The sequence below is a fragment of the Prionailurus viverrinus genome, chromosome B1 (genome assembly GCF_022837055.1).
Source record: "Prionailurus viverrinus isolate Anna chromosome B1, UM_Priviv_1.0, whole genome shotgun sequence".
Lineage (NCBI taxonomy): Eukaryota > Metazoa > Chordata > Mammalia > Carnivora > Felidae > Prionailurus > Prionailurus viverrinus.
In genome coordinates this window covers 168,765,096-168,787,987 of record NC_062564.1, presented here as the reverse complement: position 1 = coordinate 168,787,987, position 22,892 = coordinate 168,765,096, and the positions used below count along the sequence as shown (strand labels likewise).

The window sequence follows — 22,892 nt, the reverse complement described above, 5'->3', positions numbered from 1 at the left end:
GCGCCGAACGGCGGCGCTGCGTCCCCTGTGTCGCACCGGAGTCACTAGTTGGGCGGAGTTGTCCCCGGCAGCTTTTCTTCTCCGCCGGTGTGAAACGGTTTAGGTCTTTTTCGCCGGATCTTAGCCGGGGGCATCTTGTAGGAAATCGCGCTACCGGCGATGGCGCAGAACTGTCTCGAGGTGCAGACCTGACGCCTCCGTCGCGCGAAGGGATGTGGACTCTTGTGGGTCGGGGCTGGTCGAACGGCCGCGCGCTGGCAGTGTGGGCCGCAGCGACCGCACAGCGGGGGCGCTTGGAGCCTCTTCCCACGCCGACCCGTGGGGCCCCTGCCGAGTTCAGGGCTTGGGACAGGCTCTACAGCTCGGCTGAGCGCAAGGTGACCGCCGTTCGGCTCTGATTAACTCTGTTTTAAAAGATGGGAGGGCCCTCCTGGCGGATTTGGAGGCGTGAAGGGCTTCCTAAACTACCTGTGGACGCAGGTTGCGATTATTTAAAGGCGGCAAAGCTGAGAGCTCAAGGTGCGCTCTGGGTTCTGAATCCTCCACCACTCCCCCAATGTGACCTTGGACAAGTCACGTTCTGACTTTCCTAGTTTGTAATGTGGTAACTATTGTTTATTTTATGTGACCCCAAACAAACTTGTTTTCTGAGCCTTTGTTCTGGTGGAGGAGGCACTGTTTGATAACTATGAAGAAATACAGTGTAGGCAGAGAAATAGAGTAGCTGGATGCAAGTTATGAGTAATTGGAAAAAATAAGACAAATATGATTAATTGCCCTTTTCTAAAATGCCTGGGGAATGTAAAATGAATTTATGTTGCAATTTCAAGTTCTTAAAAGTGGTATGGTCCTGTATATCTTTTTAATTGAATGCCAGTTGAAAGATGAGGGGGAGGAGGAATCCACTGGGCAAAAAAATTAGGTTTAGTTTTTTTCTTAGAATTTCTTTCACATGTAAGTTGCACCTTCATTGTCTGCTTTGTATTAGAACATTTATAAAGGTCACGACTATTGTGGATTTCACTGTAATTTTCCAATTTTTAATGCTGGTTATGAAGTACAGATTTGATTGGAAAAATAAAATATTTAGGGTACAAAAAACCAGACATACTCTACTTATATACCCACTTTTAGCAGGTTGCAGTGAGGCTTCCTAAAGCATTAAAGATGATGTATGCAACTAAAACTCAGGAGTCACATTCTAAAATGTTTTTAAATTTTAAGTGATAAGAGTTTTTATTGTTTGTTTTTTGAGAGTTTTTTGCGGATGTTAAAACTTTTTTCTCTGTCTAAATAAGTTGCCAAACAACAACAAAAATTTGTTTAAATAAAACTTTTGAAGATAATATTAGGAGCACAGGTTTTTAACTAGATATGATTGCTGGTTAAATGTATTATGGGGGCAAAGAATTTCCTTTTTTTTTTTTTTTTCTCCTTAAAACATTTCTGTAGCTTTTGTTTGTATGTTTTTGTTTTTGGCCTCAAGAGGTTTTGTTAGACAAGGTGCTTGCTCTAAGCTTTTTCAGGAGCTCTAGGTGTCTTGGGTTCCTCATTCATGAAAATCATTTTCTCAGTGGTGGGAATATTTATAAGGGACTCTTAATTAGCTAAGTTATCACCTTAACAGTGAAACTCATGTATTTGATGAGTGCTATTTTAGTCAATTGTTTGTAATAAGAGTTTAGCTGTATATCTCTTTATTGTCAGAGGAATAATATAAATGTTATAAATGAAATTGTTCAAAGAAGACAAAAGGAACATTTTTGAATTAGTATGTTTGTTTCCTATCATGCAAAATGTATACTCATAAATGTTTCATTTCTCTCTTCTTTCTAGGAAAAAATTGACATGTCTAGATTCTCTGTTGAAAATATTAGAAATTTCAGTATCATTGCACATGTGGATCATGGCAAAAGTACTTTAGCTGACAGGCTCCTGGAACTAACAGGTATTTTCATTTTATAAATGGCCATGAGTGATTAATCATTATTTTTACCATGCTTTTTGAAGTTTTATTTTAATTTAATTTTTATTAAAAAAACTTTTAGTGTTTATTTGTTTTGAAAGAAAGAAAGAGCTTGAGCAGGGGAGGGGCAGAGAGAGGGAGAGAGCGAATCCCAAGTGGGGATTCACAAACTGTGAGATCATGACCTGAGCTGAAATGAAGAGTTGGATATTTAACTGACTAAGCCACCCAAGTGCCCCACCTGGTTTAATTTTGTATCCAGTATTGTGTCTTTTTAAAAGCTCTTAGAGGTACCAATAACTATTTCTATTTATAGGCACAATTGATAAAACAAAAAATAATAAGCAGGTTCTTGACAAATTGCAAGTGGAGCGAGAAAGAGGAATCACTGTTAAAGCACAGACAGCATCTCTTTTCTATAATTGGGAAGGGAAGCAGTACCTTTTAAATCTCATTGATACACCGGTAAGTTGAGAATTAATTCTGTCTTTATTACTAAAGTCAGCCTTGTATTATGAGTGCAAACAAATCCTTGTTCAATTTTTGAACTGAACATTAAATAAACACTTAACTTTGCTTTTTGTTTTCTCAGTATTCTTATGTTTGAGTAACTTGTTTCGCAAGCATCCACTAAAAAAAGAAACCTATTAACTTTCTATCAAGAGGAGTCAGTAGGTTTGGCATAAAAAAATAATTATGGCTAACTTCAGAAGTATCAATGATTTTTGTTCCTCAGGGCCATGTGGATTTTAGTTATGAAGTATCCAGGTCCCTCTCTGCATGCCAGGGTGTTTTACTTGTGGTTGATGCAAATGAGGTAGGTACTTTTAATTTTATGTGGTGTGACATGCTCCTTGGTTGTTCAAGAGATTTTCCTTAAAATATATTTTGGAAATAGAATGTTTACGCTTGAAAATAAGATTTATTATATTAGTTAACCAAAATCATATGCTTTGGTCCTGTTAATTTGAAGTTTTATTGCACTAAAGCAGTCTGGAATGGACTAGTCCATATTTTAAACATTCTATGCTGATCAGAACTGTTAAGAGATTTATCCTTCCAAAAACTCAGTTTGGGGTTTTAATACTAATTTTTAGCAGACCTTGAAAATGAATTTATTTTAGAAGTCATTTTGGATAATTTTAGGGTAATAATTTGGGAAATGCTAGGTTTAAAGAAACATGCCAATAACATTACTAAGTTCTTTTGTGGTATAAAGATAAACATAAAAACATATTGAGTGATGATGTAAGAGTTGTGATATACTATTTAAAGTAAGCTTTTGATGTATTTCAGCTTCTCATAAACTTTTCATTCTAAACCTGAATGTCTTTGTTGTGTTAGACCTTTCTTGATCTTTTCAGGGAAGGTCAAGGCCTACCTTATATGTATAGTACTGGGTTTTATAAACTGCACTGCATGAATGTGTTCTTTGGTAAGCTTTTAGGGTTCATGTTTCACGTTTTTGTCCCTAGTCCTAACAGTGTCCTCCCGTAAACGTTTCCTGAAATGAAAGGAATTTTCACAAGGAATCATCCAGATGCATGGAAGTATAGATACCATAGTTTATACCTCTGCTTTTGGGGAAAATGTGTGGGATGGTATTATATTACAAGTTTTATGATAGTTGGTAGATGGTCATATCAGTATCTTGTGTCTTATTATTTCTAGGGTATTCAAGCCCAAACTGTGGCAAACTTCTTTCTTGCCTTTGAAGCACAGCTATCGGTAATTCCAGTTATAAACAAGGTAATTCCAATGAGACAACAGTGCTGTTTACTATTTTACCTTCTAAAAGTAAATTTAGTGTTTGATTATTTGGTATACTATTTTAATATGAGGGATCTTCAACTCTATATTAAATATATTTGTAGGATTTACTTCTTTGAATTTGCACAGAATAGAATTGCAGCTCAAATTCCTGTATCCTTACATGTAGTTTAGAAGAAACTCTCCCTGAATTACATGGAGGGATTGAGGGCTATTTCTGCAGGAAAGGAATATAGGCAGGGCAGCCAAAATATGTCTGTTACACTAAAGCATAGATAGGAAGGGTGCCTGGGTGGCTCAGTAAGTTAAGTTTCCCACTTCCACTCAGGTCATGATCTCATGGTTTGTGAGTTTGAGCCCTCTGTCGGGCTCTGTGCTGACAGCTCAGAGCCTAGAGCCTTCTTTGGATTCTGTGTTTACCCCTCTTTTTGACTCTCCTTGACTCATGCTGTCTCTGTCAAAAATAAATATAAAAAAAATAAAGCATGGATAGGAAAAGAAAAGGCACTTCTAATCTTTGGGGAAATAATGTAATACATGAAACATAAGTGCTAAACTGAGCACTGTTATTAAACCTTAACTTTTATGTTTTAAAACTAATAAAGAATCTTAATTTAAAAATCTGCATTGCATTTAGTTGAATTTTTTGATATTGGAGTTAAATTTAAAAGAGGCAAAGTTGGGGCGCCTGGGTGGCGCAGTCGGTTAAGCGTCCGACTTCAGCCAGGTCACGATCTCGCGGTCCGGGAGTTCGAGCCCCGCGTTGGGCTCTGGGCTGATGGCTCAGAGCCTGGAGCCTGTTTGCGATTCTGTGTCTCCCTCTCTCTCTGCCCCTCCCCCGTTCATGCTCTGTCTCTCTCTCTGTCCCCCCCAAAAAAAAATAATAAACGTTGAAAAAAAAAAATTAAAAAAAAAAAAAAAAGAGGCAAAGTTGCCTTACAGGTAAGACAGTTTGTTGCCATAAGTTATATCTAACTTATAAAGTCAGTTTACAGTTTGGTTGACAAATTGTTACTGAACACTTCTCCTGCCTTGAGTTGCCAGCTGCCTAAATTTTTTGCACGCCCTGCTATCTGCCCTTTGTTTTTCAATGGCTATACTTGTTAAAATTGTATTGCCTGTATCTAGGTTATTTTAACCCTTTTGAAAAGAAAAATAGAGGGATCAATTAGCTTATAAGTATGCTTTTAAATATTTCCAAATACTATTAATATGTAATACATTTTATTTTTACTGCATTAAGTAAGGCATAATGATTTTTTTTTTAAAGATCGATCTGAAGAATGCTGATCCTGAAAGGGTTGAAAAACAAATTGAAAAAGTGTTTGATATTCCAAGTGATGAATGTATTAAGGTAAGATACCCCACCCCCTTTTTTTTTGTGAAGACATAGTTATACTTTTAAAAATCTCAGGTATTGGCCTAGTGAACTTTCATAGTATTTGAGAGTCCTGAAGTTTTCATAGTTTTACAAAGTTCTTCATATTTCATTTGATCCTCCCAGAAATCCTTGTTACATGGTTATGACAGATAGGAATTTTCTTGTGATACAGTTGTAAGAATGTTTTTTTAATGTTTATTTTTGGGGGGGGGAGGGGCAGAGAGAGAGAGGGAGACAGAATCTGAAGCAGGCTTCAGGCTCTGAGCTGACAGCACAGTGCCCAGTGTGGGGCTCTAACTCACAAGCTGTGAGATCATGACCTGAGCCAAAGTCAGATGCTTAACCGACTGAGCCACCCAGGCGTCCCACTTGAGATACAGTTGAAAGAACTAAGGGTCAAAGATTTTATCCCATTCTTAAGAGTAAGATCTAGAGAGCTAATGTGCCAAGACTAAAATGTAGGCCTTCTGCAATTGATTGCAGTAGTATTTCTTGTTAGCCATTTTGTCCCTATCGAAATACTTCCTTTGATGAGCAGGTTCAAACCAATTTTAAGACATTTGTATGTGTTACAAATCAGGGAGAGGCAGAGAGAGACAGAGAATCTCAAGCAGGCTTCATGCTCTGTGGAGCCCAACCTGGGGCTCTGTCTCCCCAACAGTGAGATCATGACCTGAACCAAAATCAGAAGTTGTATGCTTAACTGACTGAGCCACCCAGGTGCCCCAAGTTAATTTGAATTTTCATTTTCAAATGATGATTTAAGTGTTGAATAGCCACAACCAAACTGTTGTGCTAGTGCTTGTGTAGTAACTATGTTAGTGCAACAATGTAATGTTTAGCTTCCACTTTCAGTCTTGTTTGATTTTTGAAAAGGCATATTTCAGGTGATAACTGTTTTTTATCTACTTAACCTTAACACAGTGGTTGATTACATACAACATTGTAATAACTGAAAAGCAGTATTTTTTTTTTTCCTTAGAGACAGATACACATACACAGAATTTAATGTTTTTTATTATAAAGAGGGACCTCATAAAGCAGTCCTGGAATTATGGTTTCATAACTTGGGTTATGTTTTATTATAGTGTAATCAACTATTCTGATTTTAATGCATCTTTACAAAATTTATTCAGGTACTTATTTGGTAGATGTCAGCTAGGAGCACAGCAGTGAGCAGAATAGACAAGACCCCTGTCTCAGTTCATCAGAGAGGCCTCCCTAAGTTACTATGCATCATAGCATCTCTCTGAGAAAAATGTCTCATTGTATTTACATTCTCCTTGGGGAGACAGTCATTTAATAAGTAAAGAAAGTAGTAAGCATAGTAAATAATTGAATAAGACAGGTGTTGTCATGGATATTCGTTTAACAAATTGTGGTGTTTTAGGTGGAATGCCATACTTATCATCCACATATATTGTTTATTCTCTTCACGTGACAATCTTGAGATTTAGGAAAAATATAAATAATCATTTATTAGATGAGGAACTTGCAGCTCAAAGAAATACGTATTGGTCAAAGTCATGCATTCCATACAGAGTCATAACTACTCAGATTTTTTAAAACACTTAGACCGCTGTTCTTTCAATACCATAATCAGAATGCTTTTGTAATTTAATTAAAGAACTATAGAGTCACCCAACTGTAATGGAAGGACACTTGACGTATAGTAAAAGTTTTGTGCTTCCTTTTACTACTTTCTTTAAATTGATAACTGTTAGAATTCTTTCTTTTTTCTGATCATAAAACTCAGTCACCAGGCAGAAAAATAGTCTTTAAATGCTTATTTTTTTAAATTTAGATTTCTGCTAAACTTGGAACAAATGTTGAAAGAGTTCTTCAGGCAGTCATTGAAAGAATACCTCCGTAAGTATTTTGCTATTTTTCTATAGTTTGTCTTTAATGGTATAAAGACTGTCAGTCTGATGTGTTCTTTTAAATTTTTTTTTTTTTAACGTTTATTTATTTTTGAGACAGAGACAGAGCATGAACGGGGGAGGGTCAGAGAGAGAGGGAGACACAGAATCTGAAACAGGCTCCAGGCTCTGAGTGGTCAGCACAGAGGCCGACGCAGAGCTTGAACTCCGGACCGCGAGATCATGACCTGAGCCAAAGTCGGACGCTTAACCGACTGAGCCACCCAGGTGCCACCCAGGTGCCACCCATGTGTTATTTTAGATTAGCCCATTCTTGTGGTTGGAGAGGATAAGTTATTTATTTATTTATTATTTATTTAATTTTATTATCATTTATTTAATGTTTAGTTATTTTTGAAACATCACAAACAGGGGAGGAACAGAGAGAGAGGGAGACACAGAATCCAAAGCAGGGCCCAGGCTCTGAGCTTTCAGCACAGAGCCCGACCTGGGGCTCGAACTCCTGAGCTGTGAGATCTTGACTTGCGCCAAAGTTGGACGCTTAACCGACTAAACCACCTAGGTGCCCCTATTTTTTTAGAAATATTTATTTATTTTGAGAGAGAGGGTGCATGCCAGCTGGGGAAGGGCAGAAAAAGAAGGATAGAGAATCCCAAGCATGTTTCATGCTGTGAGCCTGACTCAGGGCTCAATCCCATGAGCCCCACTAACTGTGATATCATGACCTGAGCTGAACTCAAGGGTCAGGCACTTAACCAACTGAGCCCACCAGGCATCCCCTCATAAATCATTTTAAAACATTCATTAAAACTTAAGGTTGAATTAAAACTGATTTAAAAATAGGCATTGTACTTTATGGGAAGATGTTTTTATCTTGACAGTTATCAGCCTTTCCCAGGTATAAGAGTAAATTAAGCATAATATTTGAGTTGAAAATAGACATTTTATTAAGATTTTAAATTTGTTATGTGTGTGTGTTTTTCCTTATTTTTAATAGTCCCAAAGTACATCGCAAAAACCCCCTGAGAGCTTTGGTATTTGACTCCACCTTTGACCAGTATAGGGGCGTGATAGCCAATGTAGCGTTATTTGATGGAGTGGTTTCCAAAGGAGATAAAATTGTATCTGCACATACTAAAAAGATACATGAAGTTAATGAAGTAGGAGTTCTGAATCCTAATGAGCAGCCAGCACATAAACTGTAAGTAATCTACAATAGTAATTAAAATACATTTGTATGTGTTTCTATCTCTGCCTTTCTTAGATTGGTATCCTTAGTCCCAATTTTGTAACTCAGACAAAAAAAAAACAAAAAACTTACCATTAAATGCAATTAAATATTAAATGCTTTTGCAAAAGGAATTTCATGTGTGAAGGACAGTATAAATTTGATGTATTTTTATTCCCTTTGACTAGTTGTGACAAATTTTATGATCCTAGTGCACATTGGGTCCTATATTGATATATTTGATGAGACAATGAAAGAGATGGCTCTGTCACCCATATATATCCACATTATACTGGGTATCAGTTTTGATACTTAATTTTTTATAATTAGAGTTTTCAACATAAAAGTAGTGAAGAAAATTTGGTAATTCTTTTCTTTAGTATGGAATTCATGATAAAACTTTGATTGGGATCCATGGCATGTGGGGTTTAGCGAAAAACTGAATTCTGAGTTCACTTACAAATATTTGCCTGCCTACTCCATCAGTATTCTGGGTACTGATGGGATAAATCACCTAGTACATACTTGGAGCATTCTAAGGTCTTTGTTTCCTCATCTGTAAAAATTAAGGTAGTAAATTAAGTGGGTATATAGTCACACTTGATCGTTTAATCTTGTATGTCTAAAACTAGCACTATTTTGCTCGTTACATTTTTTAATTGAGTCATAAAATCTATTTTATTTTTATTCTTTTTAAGTTTCTTTTTTTTTTTAATGTTTATTTATTTTTGAGATAGAGACAGAGCATGAGCGGAGGAGGGGTAGAGAGAGAGAGGAAGACACAGAATCCAAAACAGGCTCCAGGCTCCGAGCTGTCAGCACAGAGCCCGACGTGGGGCTCGAACTCACGAGCTGTGAGATCATGACCTGAGCTGAAGTTGGATGTTTAACCTACTGAGCCACCCAGGCGCCCCTTAAGTTTCTTTTGAATGTTTATTAATTTTTGAGAGAGAGAGCGAGACAGGACATGAGCGGGGGAAGGGCAGAGAGTGAGGGAGACAGAATTGGGAGCAGGCTTCAGGTTCTGAGTTGTCAGACTCAGACAGAGCCAGACGCAGAACTCGAACCCCCGAGCCATGAGATAATGACCTGAGCCAAAGTCGGACACTCAGCTGACTGAGCCACCCATGACCCCCCTAGTCATAAAATCTATTTTAATTTTACTCAAATTGAGGTCTCAGTTACATCATATAGATCATAACATTGACTATTACTGTATCTTCACTAAAGATTTTGGTACTTTATCCTAAATGTAAATTAGTTTGTTATCATGTAGGAAATTTTCTTAAAGAAAAAAAAGAACTAGAACTAAGGTAAAAACTCTGAAATTTTGGGATCTGCTCTTTTCCTATAACAGGAACGTCAAATTGACGTCAGATTTATTTAAGAGTTCACATTTTTCTGCTTGGTTAAAAATCTATTTTTTTTTTTTAAGTACATTTGTGACACAATTCACTAATAAAAGTGTTTTACACTATAGGAAGCATTTGGTGTTTTTGCACTTAGTTTTACTGTGTTTACATTATATTTTAGAAGCTGTTGTTTAATTTGCAAAGGTGGGCAGAGTCATGAAGAAGACCATAGACTTGTTGTGTTGCAGAGGTCCTTGATAATGGATTGTAAAGCATGGTATGTTTTTTTTGCTGACAATCCTTAGCGTTGAGAATTGTGATATGTAATACTTACTTTGAATTAGACAAGGTTTTGTTTGGAAAGTGTAATAATTTCCTGGAAAGGTGGAGCTAATTATGAGTTTGCATTTGAAACACTAAAGCAGTCAATATTTCCATATAATAATTTTATTTAGATATGCAGGACAGGTGGGCTATCTGATTGCTGGGATGAAAGATGTCACTGAAGCACAAATAGGAGATACATTGTATTTACATAAACAACCAGTGGAGCCCTTGCCTGGGTTTAAATCAGCGAAACCAATGGTATTTGCAGGTGAGGAGCTCACAAATTCAAAGGATGAGGGCCAATTTGTTGTGTAAACTGAAATAAAAATTACTAGAAATACTCATTTTAAATAACAGCTAAACTAGAATTCTCTGCTTCTTTTAGATTTTTTGTGTGCTGTTCATGTGTATTAGTTAATTTCATATGTGTAGTGAAACTTTATGTAGGAAATCATTTCCTAAACTTTTAGAACTTAAAAAATACAAGCGCTTAAGAAATAAGCTACCTGATGTATGAAAGAACATAGTAATATGAATCTCCTTCTTGTTTTCCTAGAGAGTAAGTCATTACATTTGGAATATTTCTCTCTCTTTTTTTTTTAAGTGTATTTATTTACTTTTTGCTGGTGGCAGTGGGAGAGAGAGAACATGAGTAGGGGAGGGTCAGAGAGTGAGGGAGAGTGAGGCTTTGCCTGCCAGTGCTGAGTCTGACACGGGGCTTGGACTCGCAAACTGGGAGATCATGACCTGAGCCAAAATCAACAGTGGGATGCTTAACTAACTGAACCATCCATGAGCCCCTGGAATATTTTTCTAATTAGGATGTTTTTATCACTAATTATCAGTGGACATTTACTGAGTGCCTTCCTGTTAGTTGGACTTTCTTTAATACTGTGCAGTGCTGAGGGTGCTTGGGTGGCTCAGTTGGTTGAGGATCTGACACTTGATGTCCACTCAGGTCCTGATTTCATTGTTTATGAGATCAAGCCCCTTATCAGGCTTCATGCTGAGCGTATAGCCTGCTTGGGATTCTGTCTCCTTCTCTGTCTGCCCCTTCCCCACCTCAAAATACATAAACTTAAAAAAAATATATTGTACAGTGCTAGTGTAGATAGTGGATAGTGGGGATAGTGTTACCCCTCCTGTGTATAACTTCACAACCTTTTACTACTGTGTGGTATTACAGACGTTTAAAAAAGAAACACCTGATTGAACGTCATTAAGTTACTCTATGCTGGGTATCTAGCATTTGGTTTTCTCCATTTAGGATCTTGCACTGGGAAGTAGGAAGTTTGTTTATGCCCACTTTTAGGCAAAGTCAATCATATCTTTGGTTTTAATAGATTATCTGCCCTGAAGAATTAAGGATTTGGTGTAGTTTTTATTTTTACTTGTTTTTTTATCTACTAATGGAGTTTCATTTGTAGCTGTGGAATGTCTTTAACTTTTGTTTCTTGAAATATATTTTTCTTACAATAGGTTTATTTTTCATGGTTCTTCTTTATTTTAATTATATTTGTGCAAACACATAAAAAAATCACTTGTAGTGTGAATCCAGTTGTAAATTCATAAGGCTTTGAAACTTAAAGATATTTAAAGCCAATGTAACTTAACATTCAGTTTTTTTAGCATGCCAGTTCTTGTGGTCAGTGAAATATAGGGAGGGAAGTAATTTAAAAGGTAAATGATTAATTTTGATCTTGGAAGCATTGTATATTTAGCTTTTAGGCATATTTTCACATGTGATAATTAGAAATCATTGTATCCTTAGGAATGTACCCTATAGACCAATCTGAATATAATAATCTGAAGAGTGCTATAGAAAAACTGACTATAAATGATTCCAGTGTGACGGTTCATCGAGATAGTAGCCTTGCCTTAGGTGCTGGCTGGAGGTAAGATTCTATTACACCGTAGTGTCAGATTTTTATTGAAAAATGAAGTTTAAGTGGTGTATTGCTCCTGTACATTTGATTACCGAGGATAAGTTCTTGTTAGTGTCAAGCTAACTAAAACAACCATCTGCCTATTTCACCCTGTACTCATGTCCTGTGGGTAAATTTTATAGCAATTTTAAATAGAATCCCAATGGAAATTTTGAGTCCTATTTAATAACAGCATTTAATTATGATGTGAATTGCTTGAATGACTTTTGATTCTACCCTTCCTCCACAAAGTAAGACTATGTTCATCAAAGGAGCTAGACCCCTGAGACATAGATATTTGGAGCTTGGCTTTTTCTCCCCCAGGTTGGGATTTCTTGGACTTTTGCACATGGAAGTTTTCAACCAGCGACTAGAACAAGAATATAATGCTTCTGTAATTTTGACAACCCCTACTGTTCCATATAAAGCTGTTCTTTCATCAGCAAAATTGATAAAGGTACTGTTGTGAACCAGCATACATGGGAAAACTAAATGTGTGTGTGTGTGTGTGTGTGTGTGTGTGCGCGCGCGTGCGTGCGGGATGCAAGAGAAACTTTTTAGTACACCATTAGCTGAGTAGCTATTATGTGAGCTATTTCTTGATTAGTAGACATTAAAAATTGAATTACCTTATGACTAATGATAAAGAAGCCGCTTAACTAATCCATGCAGTATTTTTCTTAACCTGATAAAAATCTGTATATTGTCAATATTAGCCTGTTACTGAGAGTAAAAAGTAGAATTAGTAATTTAAATACTGTTCAAAATCTAGCACAAAAATGAAGAATATAATTTTGGTCATAAGTAGTTTATCTTATGAAAAGTGAAGCATTTATTGCTATCTGGCTGTAGGAAATTTTAGATTTCAGGTTAATGATAGAGACAATACTGTATTCCATCTAAGTGGCAATATATTCATTCTAAACAAATTTTAACATTGGCATCTGTAAATATCTTCCTACAAAATTAACTTAGGAAGCTAATGCCTTATAATGGGCAGATTAAAATGTACTTTTACATCATACTATTTCTAAGTGGTACATGAGATGTGTTTAGTAAATGTCGATGAACACAATATATTACTTATGAAAAACTAAGTGGTTATAATTCGATAGTTTTAAAATATAAAGCATGTTAAGTTAATAGTCTAACCTTGAGGAATTATTTTGTTTTTATTCAACAAGTGCAATAACAAAGTAAATGCTAGCATATACTGTAAAAATTGAAAATTTTCAAATGTAATTATTAAGATCTTGCTTAGCTATTGGTGGTTTTCTTATTTTTAGGAATACAGAGAAAAGGAAATTACAATCATCAATCCTGCACAATTCCCTGAAAAATCAAAAGTAACAGAATATTTGGAGCCAGTTGTTTTGGGTACCATTATCACACCAGATGAATATACTGGGAAAGTAATGATGCTTTGCCAGGTATAAATGTAATACAATTTAATATAAAAGTAAATTTAGTCCTCCCTAACTGGTTCCTGCTCAGGTTTTGAAAGGTTTCCTTCTGCAGAGCACATTGAATTTATAAGAAATTTTCACAAAGGTCTTATCTACATGTGTATATATAAAGAGAGAGGTGTATAGATATCTATACTTTTAAAATCAGTGATTTTAAGTAAGATAAAATAGAATTGCAATTTTGATCATCTGTCTTAATTTACTGAGTTGATAGTTTAGCAAAGGAAAGAAACTTGATGCTTATTTATGCTGACTAGCTGAAAGAATAATTTAGCCTTTTTAGTACTTGAAATTGAGGATAGTTTGAAGGATAACTATAATATTTGAGACTTTTGACTCAAGTTTTTGCCACATTGTAATAAATGACTTAATCCACAAATCACAGTCCTCAAAACAAACCTATTGAAATACTCTGACCTGTACTGGAAAGAATTCTAAAATGATTACTAGTGGACTTGCACTTTAATTCTGTATTCACAAACTAGAAAACTTTGGTCAGTCACTTAATTTCTTTGGGCCTAAGTTTTTTTATTTGTAAACCAAGAAATTAGAACTTTTACTTTATCTATAATTACATTTGGTTTATTTTTGCATACTATGTAATTTTAAAAAGATAAAATTCTTAGATAAAGACAAAGGATTAAAAGCTTTAGTAATAAATATGTTATATACAAAATAGTCCTCTGTATTATAAGTATTGTTTTCAGAATTCTAGTAGACCATTAAAGAAATATTCCTTCATTTTGCCACTCTTTATTAGGATTTGTAAGGAAATTTTTAAATTGGTAATCAACCTCTTTCTATATTCATTTTAAACCATTTAAATAGGTTATCATTAAACACATTTTTTTTCTTTTTTAGGCTCGAAGAGCAGTTCAGAAGAATATGATATTTATTGATCAAAATAGAGTTATGCTTAAATATCTTTTCCCTTTGAATGAAATTGTGGTGGATTTTTATGATTCTTTGAAATCCCTGTCTTCTGGATATGCTAGGTAAAAATTTAATGAGAAATTGAGATACCTGGACAATTCGTTTGAAATATTGACCAGCATGAGTATTCTAATATTCTATTTATTTAATAATCTCTGCTCTCTTGAGGATAGTTGGAAACCACTCTAAGGATAGAAAGTCTTGGAGCAACCTTGTAATTGTTAGGGAGTACTCATAATTTGCTTATGGAAGAATGAGTTCCTTTGATTCATCAAGCTATTACCCTGCTTTTAGGAAAAAAAAAAAAAAATATTGTAGTATCCCCTTGATAAAAAGAGTGTACTCCCCCAGTCCCTTAGAATTATATGTAATTTCAAGAAGCTACTATGATGGAGTGCCCGGGTGGCTCAGTTAAGCGTCCAACTTTGGCTCAGGTCATGAGGTTCGTAAATTTGAGCCCCGTGTCGGGCTCTTTGCTGACAGCTTGGAGCCTGGAGCCTGCTTCAGATTCTGTGTTTCATTCTCTCTCTGCCCCTCCCCTGCTCATACTCAGTTTCTCTCTCTCAAAAATAAATAAAACATTAAAAAAAAAAAGCTACTGTGATCTCAGTGGCACATTTAATATGTATTTGTAGTTATGTAATCCTAAGAGCACCTCTATACATTTGGAAAACAGAAGTACATATTTAGTCTGTAAAAAATGGTCGGTGTGCCCTTGTATCTGTGAACACTTTAATAACTTGTTTTTCCCTGGAATAAGTGATCCACATTGTGAAAACCATGGTCTCATCCCCAGGAGTACATGGAGCAACAGCCCTCTAGAAGTGAAAGAAGATTTAATACTAAGTAACAACTCAATGCATAGCATTTTAGGAATAGTTTATATTGGGGTAAATAACTCTAGATGCCCTGAGTATCCTGAAATCTTAAATTACTGGAATATAAATATATTTTTATAAATATATATACATTTAATTTGTATATATTTAATATAAGTTTAATTTAAATTATAAATTATTTAAATATAAAATAAATTTAATATATATATTTTTAAAAAAAAAATTTTTTTTTTCAACGTTTATTTATTTTTGGGACAGAGAGAGACAGAGCATAAACGGGGGAGGGGCAGAGAGAGAGGGAGACACAGAATCGGAAACAGGTTCCAGGCTCTGAGCCATCAGCCCAGAGCCTGACGCGGGGCTCGAACTCACGGACCGCAAGATCGTGACCTGGCTGAAGTCGGACACTTAACCGACTGCGCCACCCAGGCGCCCCAAATTTAATATATTTAACTTAATTATAAATATATAAATTACTGGAATATAAATATATTGGAATACAAAGAAAATATAGAATATGCTGGGGGAGTAGAAGGGAAAATGAATATTCACATCTGTAAAAAACACATTCAAAGAAAAATTACAATACTCAAAGAACATGCTACAGTGACCTGGAAATTTAGCTTTATGAAAGGAGCTTTTTAATGAAAAAGTCATTATAACCCTTGATACAAAGGAGTATTCTTTGTGTGCGTTTGTATTGAGAAATTATTTTTTCTGCTTTGTCACCCAATATTTTTCTTCTTTGTCTTCTTTCAGACAAGAACTTAAATAAGTGGCAATGGGATTTAAACTAAAATGAATTGAGGCAGCATGTTATTAAACAATTACTGTAATTAAAAGATCACTAAGCTAAGTGGTTATAAATAACATTTGAAACAAAAGCCTGTCAATTGTAGTTTGCATTTGGATACCACTGTGTGAATTAAGTGATCTTAAAATCTTTTAGTTTAGAAACTTAAATTTCAGATTAAATGAGAGAACATGTTTAATTTTGAACTATGTAAAAATAAAATAATGCCAGCTTCCAGAATTGAGGTAATTCTTATGTTCAAAATGTATCTTTTTTATATGCAGTCAATTCGTTACTTAAAAAAAAAAAAATCCATCATAGCCTAGGTTATCGGCTTCTCGTGGATTGAGATTAGGAACAATTTCTCTTAAACCAAGTGGCAAGAATCTTCTGCAGCTGGGTCAGAAGAGGAAATTCCTTTCTTATATAAAGACTATATTGAAGCTGCTTCTGACACTTACTTTGATAGACCTGTTTGCCCTCAAACCCCAAGTAGCCTTTTGGAATTCTAAATGTGTTTCCTTCATTCTAGTGGTACACTTGAATGAATATTTGAATAGAGGTTAGGTTTCCATTGGGCTGGCTTAGAAATACAGACATTTGTATAATGGCTTCTTTTGAAAAAATGAGTGAAGAAATTGTAAATTTTTGGAGCACAGAACATTTTTGAAGTTGTAAACAGGTGATATCTAGGGACTATGTCTAGGTCTTCTTACCTCTGTTTGTGTTCTGCATAGTACTTATGATGGTATATAATAAATGCTTAATAATGTTTGTTGAAGAAAAAGGATTTAGCAAAACTTGATAATAATCTGGTTTTAGAGAGTATGAGTATCAACTTGTCACCTTCCTGCTAAAAGCTTTAGAAACCAAACATTTGCAACTCTAGGCATGAGTTCGTTTTCCAGTTAAGACAGTTTAGGACTATCCACGTTCTTATCCATAACTGAAAAGACATGCAAGCATAATTAAAGTTTTCTTTCTCATTAGACCTCAGTTTTGTAAGTTAACACGGTTTTAATTGGCATGATAAGCTTTGACCATATTGTTTAATAGTAAACAGCTGATGCTAACCAAGTGCTTCTATGTGCTAAGCTAGGCTCTGTTCTAAATAGCTTGTTTTTTTTGTTTTTTGTTTTTGTTTTTTTTTTTTTTTGTATTAGGTACTGTTCAAATGCTTTATATGTATTAATTCATTTCATCCCTAAAAAAGCAAACTCAAACTGAATAGCAATATATGAAGTCCGGAAGTCTTATTTATGATGACTCTTTATCAAAGCCATAACATTTATTTAACTGGCAACAGAAAACTAAACAGAAACCCAAACTTAGTGAAATTCTGAGAATTAATATATACTATTGTCTACAGCCAGCAAGCAGCTGTTGGGAGGAAACATTGGGAAGAATGTGACATTTGCCTTCATTGTCCCATTTTCCTAGACTGGCTTACCAATTTATTTTCCTTTCCCCCATAAAGCATGTTCCCCTTGCTTTTGCCTCTCATTTCATAAATGTGAAAAGATGAGGGAGTTTGTTTCTCACTCTGGTCATTTAGATTTGTTTATGTGAAATGTATGTTTAATATTTTGATAGAAAGTTGGGTGGAGGATAGGGGAAGAAAAAAGATGTTTTGCAAAGAGAAATAATCTGTTGGGAAGTATAACGTTTATCTACCACTTGGATATTTTTCCTTCATAGTTTTGATTATGAAGATGCAGGCTACCAGACTGCAGAACTTGTAAAAATGGATATTCTGCTGAACGGAAATATTGTAGAGGAGCTGGTAACTATTGTTCACAAGTAAGTTGAATAGAAATTAGCATTCATGGAATGTGAAAGTTACCACTTTTGACATGTTTTTAAATTATTGATCATTTTTATTTGACAATGACATTTTGAAAACTTAAAAGTAATTAATTAAATTTCCTTGTACTAGTTTCTCCTTCCATTCTTTTTCCATGCTTCTTTTTTCCAAGCTATTAAATATGAAAGAAGAGAATTATAGTAAAAAAGGATAGTGTCATGGAAAGAAATGTTTTCCTTACCAAAATAGGACAAAATAAATGATTTTTAAACTTCATGATAGGTTTAAAATTGAGAACAAGTTTTTATCTTCATAAAAAATTTTTAATAATGAAAAATGAAATACCTTACACATTGAACAAATAGCAGATTGATAAAAATAATGGAGCACTTGTTTAATAATCATGTTATGTTAAACCATTCTAAAACTATATTGTGGAGTACTGTTAAGTGACAAAAATGCCTACTAAATAAAAAGCCAAACATATATACATTATGTTCCAAACTGTAAAATAACAAATATAATATGTATGCAGAAAAATAGCTGGACGGATATATGTTTAACACAGAGATTCTAAAATGTTTAACATTGGTTTTCTATGGGTGAGGGGAATGGTTTTTATGTATGTTTTTCTAGATTTTCTGTAATAGGTCATGTTATTTTTGCAATCAGAGAAGTCCTATCATTCACAGAGAAGCGATGTTTATGACAGATGAGTTCCATTTGAACCTCCTGAAGAAATCACCTTTATTGGGCACCTGGGTGGCTCAGTCTCTCTCTTTTTTATTTTTATTTATTTATTTATTTATTTTGAGAGAGAGAGTGCAAGCAGGGGAGGGACAGAGAGAGGGAGACAGAGAATTCGAAGCAGGCTCCAAGCTCTGAGCTGTCAGCCCAGAGCCCAATGTGGGGCTCAAACTTGTGAACTGCAAGATCATGACCTGAGCCAAAGTTGGAAGCTCAACCAACTGAGACACCCAGGTGCCCCAAGGTCAGTCTCTTAACTCTTGATCTCCTCAGCTCAGGTTGTGAGTTCAAGCCCCGTATTGGTCTCCACACTGGGCGTGGCGTCTACTTAAAACAAGAAATGGATTAATACAAAAAAAAAAGAAAGAAATCACCTTTATGTTTATTATACATATAGTCTAGAAAGCTACTTTGTTATTATTTTTAGTTTTGAGAGAGCGAGCATGAGCTGGGGAGGGGCGGGGAGAGAGGGAGACAAAGAATCTGAAGCAGGATCCACACTGTCCGCGCAAAACCCAATGCAGGGCTCAGGGCTTGAACCCGTGAACCATGAGATCATGACTTGAGCTGACACTGGACCCTTAACCTACTGAGCCACCCAGGCACCCCTAGAAAGCTACTTTAAATGTTTGTATTTAGGATGTGTAAATAGTTGCATTTTCTCTCTCAGAGACAAAGCACACTCTGTTGGCAAAGACATATGTGAACGTCTGAAGGATTCTCTTCCTAGGCAACTGTTTGAGATAGCAATTCAAGCTGCTATTGGAAGTAAAATTATTGCAAGAGAAACGTGAGTTGAAATTCATTTTTGTTCCCTGTTTTAGAAATGATAAATGGTTAGAAATGATATGACTTAAGAATGAAATAATACTGAAAAATTTAACTTCTCATTGGCCTAAGCTTTATTCCTACTCGGGGAAATACTAAACTGGTTTTTAATTCCGTTTAATTAAGTGATGACTGTTATAATGATTTACTTAAATTTAACATTTTAAGCTATATTATGTATAATTATTAACATAATGGACATTGGTTTGAGGAATTGCTTTATTTCCACTCATTTTACTGAATGACTACTGAATTTCCTGAGTTAGGAATAGTGTATAAGCTACTAGCAACTGAAACTTTTGAAGAAGTTTTGAAAAAAAAGAATTGTTGGAGATATTCTTCCAAAAGACAAAATTAAATTATGATTTTTACTTAAAGCACTTAATATTACTTCCTCAGAGTTAGCAGAATTATAAATCAGAAAGATGAGAGAAGAATGCTAATGTATTAAGCTTTGCATTGTAGATTGATTGTGTGATTCAGTAGACATGGAAAATAGGCTAATTGATGTAGGAAACTGGTCTTTTTTATGATATGTGGTCTATAAATTGGGACATGGAATAAGCTGTTCTACTAGTAACAGTAAGTGCAAGAACTATCTGGTAGCATATTTCTTTCCTTGACTTCTGGGAAATCAGAAGTCTTTCCTTAGCTGGAAATTGCTATTCAGTTGTGGTTTAAACCCAAACTTGCATGTGTCAGTAGTGGTGAAGTGACAACCACCATTTTTATATAGTCTTTGGATAAATTTTATGCCTGTATTTGTAACGAATTTTTCTTTCCTAACGCAATTTTGCTTTAGTTAATTGTTTTGAGTTTCATGAATACCCGGAGATTGGTCAGGAATTGATAACCAGGGAACATCCTGGAAAGTGCAATTTAAAATATCAAATAATTCTAACGTAAGTGTGTTGAAGTAGAATACCTTAAAGGAAAAAAATAGATTTTTATATCCTACGAATATATATAAATGGAGCTTTTTTCAAATTTCCTGTCTTCCACCAAATGCTATAGAAATTTCTTAATTCTTATCCTTTTAGAAGCCCTATAGAAAGATTAGTTTATAACTGCTTGAGTGGATATATTAAAATTAGTTTTCCCAGAAAAGAGTTTTATAAAAATAATATATTCTTTATATTCCTAGTCACTCTTAACCCCCATTTTGTAGAGTTAGTGATGCGATGATAACCATTTTTAAATTTTTTGGTAGTAGTGCTTAGTAGTAGTTTTAGGTTGAGCCAGAAATTACTTTGTGTAATTCTTATAATTAAGGTCATATAATTAAGGCTTGAATTTGGCCTAATCAAGACTACACACAAGCCTTGACCTTTTTTTATTCTTAATAAAATTTATGTTGATGTTCATGCTGAATTCATTTTCTATTTTATGTCAAATACACCCAAATAGATACTAGAGCATTTGAGCTAATTTTAGTTACGTATAACATGATCATTTAAATCTTTAGTAAAGGAGAGATTGTTTTTGAAAATAAAGTACTTTTAAAGAGTGTAATGAAATTATGTAATTTTATATAAAATTTCCTCTTTTACAGTGTGAAAGCCTATAGGAAAAATGTTTTGGCAAAATGTGTACGTATCGACCTGTATTCTACTTTGAATAATAGATCTATTTTATGGGTTTAAAGTCAAAAGCAGTATAAATATATTGGTTTCCATTGTTTTTACAATAACTTTTTATTTCATCTCTAGGTTTTTGTTTTTGTTTTTTAATGTTTATTTATTTTTGAGAGAAAGAGTGTGAGCAGGGGAGGGGCAGAGAGAGAAGGAGACAAAATTTGAAGCAGGCTCCAGGCGCTGAGCTTTCCGCCCAGAGCTGGACGTGGGGCTCAAATCCACCAACCATGAGATCATAACCTGAGCCGAAGTTGGGCGCTTAACCGACTAAGCCCCACAGGGTCCCCTAGTTTTCTTTTTAAATAGGTAAATCTCAGGTTGACTAACATATTCATTTTGATAACATTCTTATTCCATCTTATTTATAAAAATTTCCTTAGGGGCGCCTGGGTGGCGCAGTTGGTTAAGTGTCTGACTTCAGCCAGGTCACGATCTCGCGGTCTATGAGTTCGAGCCCCGCGTCAGGCTCTGGGCTGATGGCTCGGAGCCTGGAGCCTGTTTCCGATTCTGTGTCTCTCTCCCTCTCTGCCCCTCCCCCGTTCATGCTCTGTCTCTCTCTGTCCCCCCAAAAAATAAATAAACGTTGAAAAAAAATTAAAAAAAAAATTCCTTATATTAAGTACTGTGTAAGATAGTATTTTGTAACAGTTAAGATCAGGATAACATTATTGACCTAATTTCCAAGGAGAGATTTTGAAGACAATGACTGTGGGAAGAGTATGGCAGTTTGAAATCCACCTCTCTTATATTGCTTTGTTGAGGTGTCTTTTCTGTTAAAACGTTTTCTTAACTCAGTTATGAGAATTCACCAGTAAATGCCTTTTCTAAATCCTTAGCATAGGGACTGGCACATTTGTGCCTATGTGAGTTTATTGGACTATAGATAAATGATGCAAAATTTCAAGACTTGAATCAGTAAGAGGATTGATAATTCTTCTTTGACATGCATAACATAGTACTAGATTTCACTGGTGAGTTTCATCTCATCCAAAATATAAATAAAGCCTTTATCATTCTTTGAGAAGATGTTAAATTAAGATCTATGAAAGGATTAGAAAGGTAACTGCAGATGTGTATCTCATGGGTAATAATTGTAAGGTTATTGTAGTTGTGTTGATGTCTGTATGTAATTGTATGATTAATTTTCTATGGAGTAATTTGTTGGACTTCAAATTTTTAAAAATATTTTTCAGTATGGTGGTGATATTACCCGAAAAATGAAACTTTTGAAGAGACAAGCAGAAGGAAAGAAAAAACTGAGGAAAGTTGGCAACATTGAAGTTCCAAGAGATGCTTTTATAAAAGTTCTAAAGACACAATCTGATAAGTAATTGTTGGAAAAAATATAATGAATTTTCATAAATTAAAATTTGTGTATCTTTTTTCTTAGTAACTGTATATGTTGACAACAGAGTGAAAATTATAAAACTTGCTTGTTGCTTTCAGGGTTTTTGGGTTTAAATAACCTATTAGCAGGGGCACCTGGGTAACTCAGTCGGTTAAGTGTCCTACTCTTGATTTCGGTTCAGGTCATGATCCCACGGTTTGTGAGTTCGAGCCCCACATCGGGCTCTGTGCTAGCGACTCAAAACCTGCTTGGGATTCTCTTTCTCTCTCTGCCCCTTCCCCACTCATTCCCCACCCCCGCCCCCTCAAAAATAAACAAAAATAACCTATTAGCTTTTCTTTGAAAAGGAAGTAGTAGGTGGATAAGAGCTTGGATTCTGAAGCCATATTGTCTGGTTTCAAACTTCTGTTCCACCACTCACTGGCAAGGTAGATTGTTACTTAATCTCTGTTTACTCTTTAGTAAAACCAGGATTATACTATTATTTACCTCCATAGGTTGTTGGAAAGATTATATCAGATAGTATGCTTAGAATATTCAGAAGAGTGTATGACACAATAGTATGTACTTAGTGAATCTTAACTATTTTGTTTTCACGCATATTTTTTTTTAAGTTTATTTTGAGAGAGCAAGCACACATGAGCAGGGAAGGGACAGAGAGAAAGGGAGGG

At 35.1% G+C, this 22,892-nt stretch overlaps 1 protein-coding gene across 2 annotated transcripts; it reads left to right on the top strand.

Moving 5' to 3' along the window:
- Positions 1-17: 17 nt before the first annotated feature.
- On the top strand, positions 18-22,400 carry GUF1 (GTP binding elongation factor GUF1). 2 transcript variants are annotated; one of them, XM_047855033.1, is made up of 17 exons: positions 18-377; positions 1,837-1,948; positions 2,283-2,431; positions 2,703-2,783; positions 3,638-3,715; positions 5,007-5,090; positions 6,922-6,986; positions 7,995-8,198; positions 10,033-10,172; positions 11,676-11,799; positions 12,154-12,286; positions 13,116-13,259; positions 14,157-14,290; positions 17,559-17,660; positions 19,082-19,201; positions 20,792-20,828; positions 22,067-22,400. In XM_047855033.1, exons 1-17 carry the CDS (start codon positions 213-215, stop codon positions 22,202-22,204), a joined length of 2,010 nt encoding a protein of 669 aa, XP_047710989.1. In that variant the 5' UTR covers positions 18-212; the 3' UTR covers positions 22,205-22,400. The 2 variants fall into 2 exon arrangements, with proteins under 2 accessions (XP_047710989.1, XP_047710991.1); XM_047855035.1 differs by lacking the exon at positions 18-377 and adding an exon at positions 382-519.
- The last annotated feature ends 492 nt before the right edge of the window (positions 22,401-22,892 follow it).

Excerpts from the sequence above, each read along its gene's own strand:
- GUF1 (XM_047855033.1), top strand. The coding sequence starts at position 213 with ATGTGGACTCTTGTGGGTCGGGGCTGGTCGAACGGCCGCGCGCTGGCA. Across the intron at positions 2,432-2,702 it reads TAAATCTCATTGATACACCG|GGCCATGTGGATTTTAGTTA; the intron begins GTAAGTTGAGAA and ends TTTGTTCCTCAG. Across the intron at positions 20,829-22,066 it reads AAAATGTTTTGGCAAAATGT|TATGGTGGTGATATTACCCG; the intron begins GTACGTATCGAC and ends AATATTTTTCAG.